Consider the following 15,105-nt stretch of genomic DNA (forward strand, 5'->3'; position numbering starts at 1 on the left):
CCGGGGCACGAACCTGCGTCCCCTGCATCGGCAGGTGGACTCTCAACCGCTGCGCCACCAGGGAAGCCCTTTGAGTATTGGTTGTTAAATACTGCCGTAGAAGCTTACAATTCAATGGACTCTGTTAGAAACAGAGGTAGTAAGTACCCCAAACTCATCACTTCCTGCTTATTGGACTATATTTTACTGTCACCTGTGTCCTAGAGATTATTTATAGCTGTGTCTCTGTCTACATACGGTGAGGCACCGTGCATCTCTGCCAGACTCCGCGTGCTGCGCCATCACAGCGGCAGAGCAGCCGTGGTGGAGCGTTTACACCAGGGCCATGGGCAACACTGCCAGTCGGGGCCTTTGATTTCTTTCTTTCTTTTTTTTTCTTTCTGGCAAGTCGTTGCTGGACATAGACCAGACTGACTGGGCAAGGTAGGCCAACCAGTTCCCCCCCTTAGGAATTTGGAATTGGGGCCAAGAGTGAGGCGTTGAGGTTGGGGTCCTCTACGGCTGCCCCCCCTCCTCAGGGTTCCAGGCAGAAGGGAGGAGAAAGTGGGGTACAGAGAGAGGCTGGGCCCGGAGGGGTGTGAGCTCGAGGGATGAGCTCCGGGAATTTCGTGGGTCCTGGCCCCAGACCTTCCCCTTGGGCCTTCCGGACTCTCGGAATGTACCTGGATTACGGTGAGGCAGGTCTTCTGCAATCTCATTTCCACAGGAGAACTTTCCAGCAAGCCCTGGCCAGGTAATGAATGAGCTGCCTTAGAGGGAGTCCACTGCTATCCCTGCAGGGTTCCAGGGAGGCCGGATGTTGGGGGGTGGGGGGGATTTGAGCATCACATGGGGGTGCGGGTGGGAGTGGGAGTGGATGAGCCTCCTCCGTGGACAGACATCAGCCCCAGGGGACATGGGGAGGGACTCCTGTTGAGACCTGGGATCTGACCCGTGTCCCTCTCCCACCACCCCTCACCACGTTTGAAAATGGTAGATGTCAGGGTTGCAGGTCCCTGGCTGGGTCATGCCGCGTGCCTGCTTCCCCCACGAACCTCTCGGCAATTGGGGAGCGCCTTCAGCACTGGGGGAACCACCTCTGCTGGATGTGGGCTCGCAGCCTGGAGGCCACTTTTCACAGCCACCTGGGAGCCAGATTGCTCACCAGCCTGAGACTGGGATGATGCTCAGAGATGGTCGGGAACTGACTGGAGGTCACACAGCAGTCGGTGGTAGAGCCAGGCTCAAATTCAGGCCCTCAAACCTCAGTTCAGGGTGAGCATGGTGCCCATGGACCATCTCACACCCGCCTCCCCAGGGTATCAGGCCCTCCCCGGAGCAGAGCTCGCAGGGGCCTCGAGGCTGCTGCCGCCCGCGCCTCCCTGTTCCTCCGGAAGATGGCGCTGCGGGCCCAGGCAGGACCCGGGGCCGAGGGACACGAGGGGAGGGCGGAAGAGACGTTCCCGCAGTGATGAGCTCTCCCCCCTCCCCGCAGCCCTCCCGAGCCCAGACAGCAGGTCGTGGGGAGGGGCCCCTGGCATCCCACCGCCCAGGCCCCCGGCACACCTGTGGGTGTGACCCCGTTACCCCCTGGGAGGCGGCAGCTGTGGGTAGAGTGTCGGCTCACTCCCACCTCGGAGCCTTTGCACAGGCCCCTCCCCCTCCTGGGCTCCCTCCAGCTCGGGCTCCTGCTGGGAACCTGACAGGAGGCTGCTGTTACTGCCCCAGAGGGGAGGGGGTCTGACCCAGGGCCCAGCAGACCAGCCCCTGCCCTGCTACCCAGACCCTGTCTCTCTGCCCACCTCCCCTCCACCGCAGCTCAGTTCCCAGCTGCAGCCAGGTCAGCCCCCTGAGGCTTGTGCAGTGCCTTCCTCCTGGAATGCCCTTGACAAAGATTCTTGGGTTCCAGAACCTTCTCCTGGGCTCATCTGTGCACTTCCTCATAAAATACTGTTCCAGCGAGAACCGCCCCCCCCACCCCGGCCCCGCCGCTGTCTCCTGCCCTCCGCCATGCATCGGATCAGGTTCCTCCTCCTCCACCCTCCCCCAGGTGAGGTGTGAGCCCCTGGCCTGCCTTCAGTGAGAATCCTGGTACATCGATTTAGCTAGAATCCCCCTACCTCCGGATATTTCCTCTTAGTAATTTTCCATCTATTGACCGCCCCCCCCACCCCGCGCACACCCCATCCTGCTCCTTGGCCGTAAATCCCCGCCGCCCCTGCCATATTCAGAGCTGAGCCTGGTCTCTCCTCCGTACACCCCCATCACTGTGGTCCCTGCACCTGTAGTGATAACCTCCCTTGAATAAGTCTGCCATACCATCTTCAACCAGTGTCAGCCCCCCCCCCCCACCCCCTGCTCTCCTAAAGAAACTCCTTGCACTTTCCTGTTCACCCTTGGAGACCCCCAGCTCAGGTCACCTCCTCCGTGACGCCACCCCTGATTTCTCTGGGCTCCCATAGATTACTGTCGCTGCTGAGGTTGGTTCAACGCGAACTCTGAGCTTGGGACACAGGGTGGTGGAGGCTGGGGTACCTACAGGAGGGGCCAGGCAGACAGACTCTCCCTCCTGGATGGTTCCCGGGAGCACAGTGGCTCCATCGGGCCACCTGGCATCCTCCCGCGGTGTTTAAGGCCACCGGGCACACTCAGCCCAGCCTCAAGGAGCAGAGATGGGATTCCAATCCTGGGCTCTAGGACTTCCTGACTCAGGGAGTTCCTGCCCCGCTGCGTCTCCTGTGGGGTGGCAGTCAGAGCCCCCGCCTCACAGCCCCACGTGGTCCCTGGGGCCTGGGGTCCTGCCGGTCCACCCAGGCCCACTTGGTTCTGCCCATGCATGCCGTCCTCACCTGCCAGAACCCTCCCTGCCCCCTGCCTGACCCTGCTCCAGGCAGCCTTTGCCCCTCCCCCCGTCTCCCAGCCTTGGGGATCCCCGGTTGTCCCTTTCTCCCTGCTAGACCCTGTGCCCCACGAAGGTGGAGACCCGGAGTCCCCTCCCTGCCGTGCTCTAGCATGTAGTAGGCACGCACAGAATGCCTGCTGGGTGAAAGCAGCAGATGCGCCCCTTTGAAGAGGCTGCCCAGGGAGGGGTCCTGCCTCGTGTCTCTGGGGCCTGTGGAGTTGGGGGGACAGAGTCAGCAGAGCCCCTGGGCCCCCATGCAGGCACACTGCCGGTGGGGGGGGGGCGCCTCCTCATCTTCCAGGCTGCCTCCTCCCTCCACGCCAAAGTAAGAGGGGGAAAAAGGCCAAAGTAAGAGGTTTTCTCCTCCACTTTCTGAAAATGAGATTTTAAAAATAACCAGGAGGCGGTGGCATCGCCAGGAGGGGATTATGTGGGGATCGGGACTGTGCGGGCCTGCCTGCCCTGCCTCCTCGGTGCGCCTCAGCCTGGACCTCCCACTCCGCCCCTCCCTCTCCTGACAGGGGAGGTGGGAGGGAAGCCCGCAGTGGGGGAGCTGCTGAGAAGGGAGGTGACCGTGGTGGAGGAGGAAGGGATGCTTGGGTTGGGACCCCAGGCCCCCACTGGCCTCCCCACTCTCCCTTGGTGCCCCCTCTCTCGGCTCACTGCTCAGCAGCCACCTGGTCTCCTGGGCTGTTTCTTGTTCCTTGGGGCACTGTGCTCCTTGCCGCCACAGGGCCATTGCACGTGCACGTCCTCAAACTCTCTTTCCCTCCCTTCATGCGACATGCCGTCTTTACCCTCAGCTTCAATGTCATTTTCCCCGAGAGGCTGACCTTGACTACAGGATGGTCTATGGGTGTGCCCCCTGTCACTGCCAACCTCATGGTTCCCTGACAGTCTCCTCCCACATCCTCATCACGATTGGTGTTTATTTACTGACTTGACTTTTCCTTCTATCTCCCGCTGTGAGCCCCTTGAGGTGGGGGCTGAGGAGCAAATGATAGAGGTCTCCCCCACCCCCATCACCTGGGCTCTTCCTATTTCTGTAGTTCAGGGCCAGCCCCTGTGTTTCTTTGTCTGAAGCGCTCTCTGGCTGCTGGTGGAAGATGCCAGGGAATCAACTCTCCTGGCAGCAGCACTTAACTCATGACTGATGGGGTGGGTGGGTGACAAGCCCCTCACCCCTCAGACAGGATGGCCCAATGAGACTGAGCCCCAGTGGCTCCCAGAGGTAACCACTTAGCTGATAACACCCCTGATCACTGGCCTCCTTCTGTCCCTACCACATGCGCTGGGATCACTTCCCACATGACCTCCTGTCCTCAAATGATTCCTTAGGGCCTGGAGCTAGGCTGAATAATGACCTCCCAAAGAGGTCTATGTTCCAATCCCTGGAACCTGTAATTGTTACCTTATATGGCAAAAAGGGGCTTTGTGGCTGTGATTAAGTTACGAATCTTCAGATGGGGAGATTATCTGGATTATCTGGGTGGCCCCTTAAAGCAATCACATGCGTCCTTATGGAGGGAGGCAGGGGGAGTTTTGACACAGACGGAAGCGGAGGGGGCCACGTGACCACAGAGGCGGGGGTGCCGAGGGATGCTGGCAGCCACCATAAGCCAGGAGAGGGAAGGGCAGATTCTCCTGGGAGCCCTGGGGGGAGCACGGCCCTTGACTGCACCCCAGAGATACTGTTCTACACCACCGAGGGCGTGGCGGTTGTTACAGCAGCCCTAGGAAACGATGCCGTGTGCTTCGAGGGGAGCCCAAACCAACGCACACCAGGTCTGGCTTAACTGTGGTGACAGGCTGGCAGTTGTCCCTCCGTACGCCGAGCGCCTGGCCGCCTAGGTGTGGACTGCATCCCTCAGCCTCCCTTACAGCCAAGAGCGACCACGTGACTTAATTCTCACCCTGGCATGTGATTTGAGACGTGAAGGGCAAAGTTTCCCCTCACATTCTTGAAGGAAACTGCTGGCCTGTGACTGCCCCCCCCCCCCCCCCCCCCCGCCACCCCGTCCCCCACCCCGTGAGAATGCGGTGGGGGCATCAGTGGGTAAGGCCACACCCTTGAGGGGCGGAGCCACAGCTCGAAGGAGCCTGGGCCCTGGATGCCCTGGGAGCAGGGCCACCTCGGCCTGGACGCCTGGACGCCCGGACGGCTGCAGGAGGGAGAGCAAGGCTCCAACTTATTGAAGCTGCTGTACTGGGGGCTCTTTGTTAGCTCAGCTGAGCGATCACCCTCGTGCACCGAGGTTGCGCAGAGCCTCTAACGGGCCTGCGCTCTCTCCACAGTGCTCAGGGGCCGTCTGTAGGGTTAGGATGCCAGTATCGCGTTTTTCTCCCGCATCGGCCCCACCGTATGGATAGCGAGCCAGCGCCCGGGCTCGCCAGGCTGAACTGAGCTGGCACGACGCTTGCCCCCAGGGCCGGTGCTTGGTGGCCCACGTCGCTGGAGCGCGGGACCGTGGAAAGCACGGCCCGTCCCGTGAGACACAGGCGTCACTCGCGCACGGCCGCCTTTGAGGCCCGGGGGCTGGCCGCGCTCCTGCCCCCCGGCGCCTTGAGGACCCGGTCCTCAGCCCCCCGGGCCTGGCTGGGCGGGGCCTCCGTCCGGAAGTGCTGGCGGACAGCACTCGGGACCCGGGCCGCCCTGGTGGACGTGGGACCCAGAAGCGGTCCTCGGGGCTCGTGCTCGTGCCGGGCAGCGTCCTGGCCGCGCGCCGCGGGCCCACACAGGAGGGTGAACGGGGGGGCGCTGGGCTGTTTTGTTAGTGAACGCAGAACATACTCCCAAGGGCTTTCGGAGCAGAGCTGGAGATCGCCCGGCCCCTCGTGGGGCTCTGGGGTTCAGAACAAGCAGGGAGGGATTCCTGGGGCCCATTAACCTCGGCGGGTCGGTGGGGTGCGGACGGAGGTCTCTGAGTGCCGGGGTGGGCTCCCGACTCCTGAGCAGGGTCAGCTAAGCGGTGGGAGTGTGGGGGAGGGGGCCCTGTGCCTGCTGACCCTCCCCCTCCCAGAGCCAGCCCACTTCCAGGTGGGGCTCCTTTAAATACAGGGTTCTCGCCTCCCCAGACGGCCCCGCCCCCAGTCTCCCGGGCAGCCAGGTAAACAAGCCTGACCCCAGGCTGCTGACATGGCTTCCCCCGGTTCCGGGGACCCCAGCCTGGCAGGTGTGTCCCCTCGTCCTGTAGCCACTGCAGGTGAGACGCATGGTGTGGGGAGGGATGGAGGAGAAGGGGGTACCCACGGCAGCCTGGGCTCTGAGATGGGGGGAAGGGCGGCAGTGGCTCTGCCCCCTCTTCCTGGGGAGCGGCTCCTCCAGGGTCGCTGACCAGGGTAGGGCCAGGGTGGGGGCAGAGGCCTCATCCCCGGATGGTTCTTCCTGCAGCCCTTGGACCCTGAGCCAGGAGGTGGGCCAGGGTCCTCCTCACTCCTCAGGGTCCCTTCCTGTTCATTCTCTGGCCCCCCTCCCCCACCCCTCCCTAAAATCCCAGGGTCCTCAGGGGTGCACACCCACTACGTGCTGGGGAGGGCAGTCGTCCGCTTCCACCTAAGGTCATCCTCCTCCACCCCTTGAATTTTGGACTCTGGCCACTGACCCTCTCTCCATCTCTGCCGTCATCACATTGCTGATCTCCTCCTTCTCCTGGCCCTTCAGTCCCCCGACCCAGCCACCTACACCCTGGTCATGTCCTTGGCCTTGTCAGCATCCAGACTGCAGCCGGGTCCTGACCCCGATCTCAGGACCAGGACCCCAGCACTCTGTGGGCGGAACCGCGGTCCACTCTTTCTAGCCTGTTTCCCGCCTCCTCCCGCCGGTCCTGCCCCCCCATCCAGCACTGCCGTGATCATCACACCCTCACACACACCCTCCTTCCCTGGGCCCTCTCTCGTTTGATGGTACCAGCCCCACCCCCCGCCCCCCAGCTCTCCGCCTACTCCTCACCTGCACCCATACAGCTGAGACAAGCCGGGGATAAACTCAAGCACGCTAACGCTCTCTTTAAATCCCTGACTGCAAGCTGCAAGGGGACCTCCGTGAAGAGCTGCGGGTCCCCCTGCGTCCCTCCTACCGTCCAGTCCCTCCTCTCTCCTAGCAACCACCCTGCACCTCCCTCCACAGCCCCCACCCCTCTCTCCCTCCTCACATTCAGTTGCTGGCCTTGCCCACTCTTTCACAGAGAAAGAAGATTCCCACAGGTTCCGGGCACCCCGGGCACACCCGGCCGCACCTGGGCCCTTGGCCCGCTTCCTGCACCACCCACCCCTCTCCCAGCCAAGGCCAGCTTTCCGCTTGTCCCAGCCTTGCCTCCTGCCCACGGCCACGACCCCAGCACCTCTCCACCCTCCTCTCCTGCATCCTGACATTTTCTCTCTTCATGAGATCTTTCCCATCGACATAAAAGCATGCGGTTATATATCCTGTCTCCTGACCCCGCTTCCCTTTTAGCTACCGCCCTATTTCCCTGCTCCCCATTTTTAGCAAAACTCCTGGAAAAGGTTATTTATACTTGATGTCTCCCAGTCTTTCCCTCCCATTTGCTCTGGAACCCACTGGACCCCGTCCCTCAGCTTCAGCACTTTGCTACAGCAGCTCTGGTCGGGGTCAGGGGTGACCGCCACGCTGCTGAACCCAAGGTCAGTTCTCTGGTTCCGCTGGACGTGACGCATGGGCGGTGCACGGCTCAGGACCTCCCTTCCTCCTTGCTTGGCTCCCAGAATCACCGCCGGCTCTCCCTCTTCTCCCTGAACTGGTGAGGGTAGGGCCCAGGCTGACTTCTCAGGCCTCTTCTCTTTCTTCTCACGATCTCATCCAGTTCTGTGGCTTTTTTTTTTTTTTTGCGCGGCTTGTGGGATCTTAGTTCCCTGACCAGGGACTGAACCCGGGCCCTCGGCAGTGAGAGCGCAGAGTCCTAACCACTGGACCGCCAGGGAATTCCTTGTGCCTTTCAGTACCATCTCCCCGGGGTCTGTCTATTCCAGCCTGGAGCCCCACCCCGCCTCAACTCCAGACTCTAGCTAACTGTCCTGTGCACCTCTTCCCCAGCCAAGGTGCTGAGTGCTATGGGCCCCAAGCTGGCCCCTCTGGCCTCACACCCTGCTCAGAGCCAGTCCACCACCTCTCCCACCTGTGTCTGCGGCTCTGGGAGCAGTTGCTTTGGTGTTGCCTGTGGGACTGAGCCACGAAAGCACTTTCCAGCGACAAAGAGGTTCGTCATGGCCTCATCTGCGAGGGTGGCAGATCAGGCTTGATTGTTTCCGTTTTTCAGAAGGGGAAACTGAGGCTCAAGGAAGTTAAAAGACTAGTGCAGGCTCTCCCAGGTGGAAGGTAGAACCTCTGACCCAGGTCTGCTGGCTCCTGGCCCTGGCGCGGGAGAAGCTGAGTGTGCGGTGTTCGCAGCTATGGTGGAGCCTGGCACACAGTAGGTGCCCCAGGGTACTTGTGTGAATGGAGGAGAATCACTGTCCAGAGGCTCCTGAGCCAGGTGGGTGTGGCATGGGGTTGTGAGTCAGTTCAGTGTGTGTCTTCCCCGGGTCTGCATCCTCACCAGTAAAATGGCCTGAGTACTGTCACCCCCTCGCTGGGGTGCTGCGAGGAGGACCTGAGAATTCATGGTCAGAGGTTCATTCATTGCCTCCTCCAAGGCCCCCCAGTCCTGACTGTCCCCGGGGAGCTGCCCAGTCTGTCCTGTGTCCCCTGAGGCTTGTCTATACCCAGAGAGGGCCCATGGCTGCTTCGTTCAGTTCAGTACCCCCAGAGCTAAAGCTTTGCTGAAGGGAGGAAGGAAGGAAGGAAAGGTCTCCTGAACGAGGGGCCCAGAGCTGGCTCAGCAGCGCAGACAAGGTGTGGGCGTGGCACAGCAGCTTGGGCCGCTGCCTGGGGCCATGGATGGGCTTCCAGGGTGGAGGGACCCCAAACCAGCGCACAGTGCTGCGGCTGCACACACGTGATTCTCTGGGAGCGGACCCCGAGATTTCACCAGACCCCCGCAGCCTGGGAACCCTCGTGTGAGTCACGGGGGTCAGAGATGTCCCCGTTTCTCTTGGGACGTGCTCCTGGGGTGGGGGTGGGTGCTGTCCAACAGGCACAGACCAGCGCAGCTTCCAACCTGACCCCTCTCCCGGGTGAAGCTGCTCTGCCCCCTGCGTCCCAGGGTCGCTGCACCCAGGCAGGGCTCCTCCCCACCTCCATCGACAAGGCCCTGCACTGGCCCCTCAATGTCCACCCTGCTGAGTGCTCATCCTGTCCTCGTCCTCCTTCATCCTGGATCTGCCCCGACCTCCAGCTGGGCTGCCACGGTCCATCCTCTGCAGGGGCCCAGGATCAACTTTCAACCAAGAGCCACCAGGTCACCCGTGCCCCAGTCCACTGTCTGGGGATGAACTCCTGTCCACAGCAGGCCCTGTGCGGTCCCGCCAAACTATCCAGACTCCTCTCCTTCTGGAACTTTCCGCCCAAATAGTATTTAGTAGCCATACTCTCCACCCTTAGGGCCTTTCTGCCCCTCCTAGCTCCTTGGTGCTGTCCCTGCCCCTCTCAGCCTCCACGTGGCCTCTCTTGGTCTTCGCGGTTCAGCCAGGTGGCGGGTTCTCCCTTCTCCTCTTTCCTCGCCACCCCGACAGTTTCAGGTGGTCGCGTATCCCGGCCGCTCCCTGACCGCTTCCCGCAGGTCCCGCCGCGACCCTGGAGCCCCCGTTCCTGGACATCTACTGCGGGGATGCACGGCTCTGGGAGGCGCACTTCCGCGGCATCGGGCGCGCCTACTGCGTGCTGGGCAAGGAGGACGACTTCGCCATCCGCGTGCTCACGGAGGACTTCACGCTGCCTTTTCCTTTCGCCTGGCCCCCGGGGCCCGACCCGGCCCGCGGGCCGCTCTTCTACGACCCGCGCGACCGCACGGGCTTCGACTTCCTGCTGCGGGGCCCGGACGCGCCGCCCCCCGCGCTGCTGCGGCCCCTGCACAACACGGCGCAGGCGGCGGCGCGCAGACGGCGCCTGGAGCAGCTGGCGCGGAGCTACGTGCACGCGGGTGCCGGCCCCCGGCCCGGCCCCGCGCTGCCCCTGCCCGCGCCCACCGGCGGCAGCGCCTTCCCGGGGCCCGTGGGGCCTGAGGCCGCCTCCCCCGGCGGGGGCGCCCCCAGGCTGGGTTAGCGCGTCCCGAGAAAATGAATAAAGAGCGTGCCTCTGCTTCTCCCGCCCCGAGGCTCTTTGCCGGACGCACCCGGACGGCCATCTGGTGCCAGCTAGACCCCCGGGGCCGCCCGGGGGGGCCAGACAGCGTCAGCGGTGGTGCGGGAGGTCCACTTTGTCCCAAAGGGATAATGAGTGAAGCGGGGTAAGTGGGAAAGGCCGCGGGGGCGGGCTGGCCAGGCCGGGAGTGGATGTGGGAGGGGAAGGACCCGGGATAGCGGGGGTGGGGGGTGGGGTGGCCCTCTGGGGCCCGGCCACTACGCTGTGGTGGGCATCAGCGCTCCCATCCTGCAGGTCAGGACCCCAGGTCCCAGCTCCTCCGGGATGCAGCTGGGATTTGGTTCCCGTGTGTCTGATTCCAAGTGCAGCAGGCTTCCTGTTCTCCATGACGGGCATCAGGATCTGGGGTGGGGGTAGGTGGAGAGGCAGAGGGGAGGGGACACCAGGAGTTGGCGCACAGGGTGGGTGGGGGAGGGGACGTGACAGGGAAAGGGATGCCGGGGTGGGAACGCCATAGGCACGGTCCCCGGACTGCTGCTTTCCTGATGGCCACCTCTGTGCGGAAGGGTATGCCTCCTGCCCCCCTCCCCTTGTGGGGCTGAGAGAAGTGGCCGGGCCGGAACGGCCATCAGTGACCTGGCTGCCATCCTGGGTGCATCTCCCTCTGTAGGTGACAAGCCCTGGCAGGAGCCTGTCTACTGCGGGAGGCCAGCGGCCAGGCAGAGCCACTGCATGCAGGACCCCAGTGGTTTCCTCCCCTGACCTGTAGACCAAAGGCCCAGGTTTCCTCTTGTTGGGGGTTTGGATTCCAGGTGTGCGGGCGAGGTGGGGCGGGCCGGGAGGACGCATTCTCACTCGAGTACAGATGGAATCAGAGCTCTTCTTCCTTTCTTCTAATCCAGGAGTTATTTATAGCTGTCTGGTCGTGGGCAGAAATGGTTTCTCCAAAGTCTTGCTTGGTTTGCAGGAGAACCAGTGACAGGAAATGCTTAGCTCTGGAGGAGAGGGGCTCAGGCTCTCCAAGAGGGGTCCTCAGCGTCCCTCTCCTCTGCAGGTGGCCCCATAAGAACCCCAGCCCTGCTGCAGATTCCTCTGTGGACTGGTCTCTCCAATTTTATAGAGACGCCCGATGGTTACACTGCAATCCTTACGCATGTGAATCCTGATGGGATAACAGTAGAGATCGTATATCCTGTGTTGTGTATTAATTGTTTGGGTTTTGCCCCAGAAGCAGTCCCTAAACGTAGATTTGCGTGCAGTGCTTTATTTGGGAGGTGACACTTGGAAACACAGGTAGGGGATGGAGGAAGTGAGACAGAGAAGGGAAAGAAGCCAATAAAGGGTGTGACGTACAGCTAGTTAGGCCTGTGGGTGACTGGAGGTCCCTCTGGAGACCCCGGGAGACGGCATGGGGCATGACTCACTGCCATCCCACCCCGGGGACGGGGAAGCCAGTGTTGTTTTTAAATTTATTTTTGGCTGCGTTGGGTCTTTGTTGCTGTGCGTGGGCTCTTTCTAATTGTGACGAGCGGGGGCTACTCTTCGTTGTGGTGTGGGGGCTCCTCATGCGGTGGCTTCTCGTTGCAGAGCACAGGCTCTAGGCGCGGGCTTCAGAAGTTGTGGTGCCCGGGCTCGGTAGTTGTGGCACACGGGCTTAGTTGCTCCACGGCATGTGGGATCTTCCCGGACCGGGGCACGAACCCGTGTCCCCTGCATCGGCAGGCGGACTCTCAACCACTGCGCCACCAGGGAAGCCCAGGACAACCCCATTTCAAACAGGGTGGTCATGAGGGCCTCTCGGAGGAGGTGGTGCTCGAGGTTGGGAGAGTGAGGAGCCAGTCACGTGAACTTTGGGGGAGGGTGCTGCAGGCAGAGGGGACAGCCTGGGCAAAGGCTGGGCAATAAAAAAAGTTTCAAGGGTCACAGGACTGGACAGGGGCTGGGAGGCCAGAGCACGGTGAGCAAGAAGGGAGGCTCACTATTCGGTGAATGGCCTCCCCCTTATGGGGGCACAAGGCTCTAGAATCCCAAAGCCCTTTCACATTCACCACATCATTTCATCTTCCCTGTAGTTCCGTGAGGTCAGTGGATGGAAGAGGACCCTGGGGCCCAGAGAGCGGAAGGGACGTGCCCAAGACTATAAGCCAGCATGTTATTAGAACTCCACATTATAGCCACAGAAGGTCTGGCTTCAACAGGCTTAGACCACAAAAATTTCAAAAATGGTTCAAGTAACTGGAAGGTCCAGAAATAAATTGAACTTCAGGTAAGGTTTGATCCAGGGGCTCAAGGTTTGATCTAGCCCTCAGACTAGCTACCTCAATGGCGGCAGCATGGCTGATGCACCTCCTGCCTTTTCAGTCTCCCTGGCCGCTGAGAAGGAGAGAGGCCACTGGTTTCCCAGAGCTCTCATGGAAGAATGAAGCTGCCTCAAGCCCCAAGAAGCCTCCCTGAATGGCCTGTTGGTCCAGAAAGGTCATGTGCCCACTTCTGAACCAGAGAGTACCCTGTATTGATTGGCGTAGGCATGTGTTTCCTGAACCAATCCCTGTGACCGGAGGGTGGGATTACCTTGACTGGATTCTAAGAACAAGGCCAGGAACAGTATGGTGGACCAGCTTGAGGCGGACGGAAGGGATGGTGGGGAGATGACCGCCGTGTCCATCACAGCCAGGAGATGTGAGCCCTGGGATTTGGCCCCAGGCCTGACTTTTTCTGCCAAATCACGCATTTTCTCTTCCAATTAAATATGCTGTTCCCAGAGAGAAGCTGGGTCAGAAATGGCCACAGCAGGTCCTCTGCTGTTTCATGTGAAGCAGGCTCATCATATAATTTGTCTGCTGGCCACCCCACTCAGTGCCGGATCCAGTGCTAGGGCAGAGCATTTGGAGAGGGAGGACTTCCTGCATCAAGAAGCCCCTGGGTTGGGGGTTGGGAGACATCAGGACATCTGCTCGGTGCCCCTTGCACGCGTGTCTGGGCAGTCCCTTCAGGGACACAGGGTCTCTTGCTGCCCTCCGCCGCAGGGAGAGCCATGGAGCCCTCACCTTGCCCTTTTTGCTCTGGCTGCCGGGATGCTCAAAGCACATCTGTGCTGCTCTGACCTTCCTCAGGCATGATCTCCCAGGCAGCGTGCCTCTCCCTCTGGCTTCACTGTCTTATCCTGGGCTGGCTTTCCAGTCTTAGGCTGAGGGGTTAGAATTTTAAGAATGATGCTTCCAATTATTTTTGGAAATTGGAGGGAAACACTTTCTTTTGAAAGTTGCAGACCCCGGATCTGGGTGGCAACCTCTCACCCACACCGTCCTCCCATTGACTTGCCAGAAGGTTCTGCCGTCTTCTCAGAACCACGCCTGGTGGTCTGCACTGAATATTGTGGCTGTTGTGTCAGGGGCCGACTGCTGTGATGTTGGGCCCTGGTACTCCCTGGGGTGGGCAGCGGCTGCAGTCCAGGCTCCGGGGGACGACGGACCTCTGCTAGGATACTGGGTCCTCCACCCACCGGCCTGGCAGCCTTTGGTCCTCACTAATCTGGGGCTTCAGCGGTAGGTAGGAGCACACGGTACCTCCGGGCGGGTTGCTGGGGGGTGGAGGTGGGCGATCTCGTCGGTCTCGCCCCTGGGTCGGCCTGGCACACGGTGAGAGCCCACAGAGGGGCAGCTGATTCCACCGGGATCGTCCACTCTGCCAGCAGCTAGCACTTGTTCCCTTGTCTTTCACCCAGGGTGGCCGCCCCTCCTCTGTCCAGGGCCCTGTTTCTCCACCCTGGAGCCCAGAACACACCTCCTCTCCACGCCCCCTGCTCAGGGCACCGGCAGCCTCGCCAGGTCGTTCGCAGCACCGCTGGCGCAGCAGCACATGGGGCAGGGATGTGACCTGTCCGCGTGCACGCGGGACCTCTGCTCCTGGAGCCCGCTGGGCAGCAGTGGGGGCTCTGAATGTGCGAATGTGACCCGGGGCTATAGCCTTGCAGAGCAGAGGGGCTGGGCATCTTGGGGGTCCCCAGGAGAGGGCAGGACTCAGGGTAGAGGGTAGGTTCTCTACCTCCCAGCCACCGTGCTGTTCCCAGGGAGACAGGAGGCTTCACGGCCTTCCGGCCTTCCGTATCCAAAGGAGGCGGCTCCCTTTGATCCCTGGGCTGCTGGGAACAGGGGTCAGGCCCCCCCGCCCCCGCCCCCGCCTCTGCTCCAGTTTCCTGGGAACAGACTCTGAGGAACAGTGAGGTTGTTTAATTAATTAATTGCAATTACAATCTTCAGAGGAAGCCGGGAGTTGAAAGTTGTTCCTAATTACTGTGTTATGGTGTCAGCGGGCTCCCCAAATTGATCGTGTTAGAATTTCCGATGGAGGATTAATTGAGTTGCTGCGAGGACACTTTGTGTCCCTCTCCCTTACACGCAGTCCGTGTTCAGCCTGGAATGAGAGTGAGGGTGGAGGCCAGTGGCAGCCGCGCCTGTGAAGAGCTCAAGGCCGAGGTCAGGGCGTCCCGCTGGGCTCTGGCTCAGCCGTAGGGCTGTGAGACCAGGGCCAGAGCGGCTCCGTGCGGCTACCAGTGTACTTTGCCAAATGTCTCCTGTCCTGCCTCTGGCACGTCCCCGGGTGGCGGCTGCTCTGCCAGACCCCTGCGGTTGGGTGGGATCGGTGACCAGTGCTGGCCGGCGAGTCGCGGTAACCATGCCATCTGTCCCTTCCGGGCCAGGGCACTTCCTGCCAGGGCGAGACCCCCTGGCGTCCTTTTTCCCTCTGCCACGTGACCGGTGGCACTGGGGACAGCGCCTCCTCCGCCACCCTGAGTCCCGGAAGCGCCTGCAGCGTGAGCGAGAAGTAGCCCATTGTTGCCCCAGCCCCTGAGATTTGGGGGCTTGTTTCCTCCTGCAGCGTAAGCTAGCCTCCCCCGGCTGACCCAGGCAGGAGCAGCTGTAGAGCGTGCAGGCTCAGTGCCACATGAGACGGGGGCCGGGGTGGGGGGGGGCCTTGTTCAAAATTAGTGAAATTGCAGGAGGGCGACAGCAGAGCCTGAAAGCAGGCT

The 15,105-nt window shown here is 61.6% G+C and overlaps 1 protein-coding gene across 1 annotated transcript; it reads left to right on the top strand.

Annotated features, from left to right (window-relative positions):
* The first annotated feature begins 6,017 nt into the window (after positions 1–6,017).
* On the top strand, positions 6,018–14,904 carry C17H8orf90 (chromosome 17 C8orf90 homolog). Its single transcript, XM_059042762.1, is given in 6 exon segments — positions 6,018–6,096; positions 9,556–9,902; positions 9,904–10,032; positions 13,884–14,016; positions 14,478–14,551; positions 14,776–14,904. Coding segments are annotated over 6 exon segments (891 nt in total).
* The last annotated feature ends 201 nt before the right edge of the window (positions 14,905–15,105 follow it).

Source organism: Kogia breviceps, chromosome 17, assembly GCF_026419965.1.
Source record: "Kogia breviceps isolate mKogBre1 chromosome 17, mKogBre1 haplotype 1, whole genome shotgun sequence".
NCBI lineage: Eukaryota > Metazoa > Chordata > Mammalia > Artiodactyla > Physeteridae > Kogia > Kogia breviceps.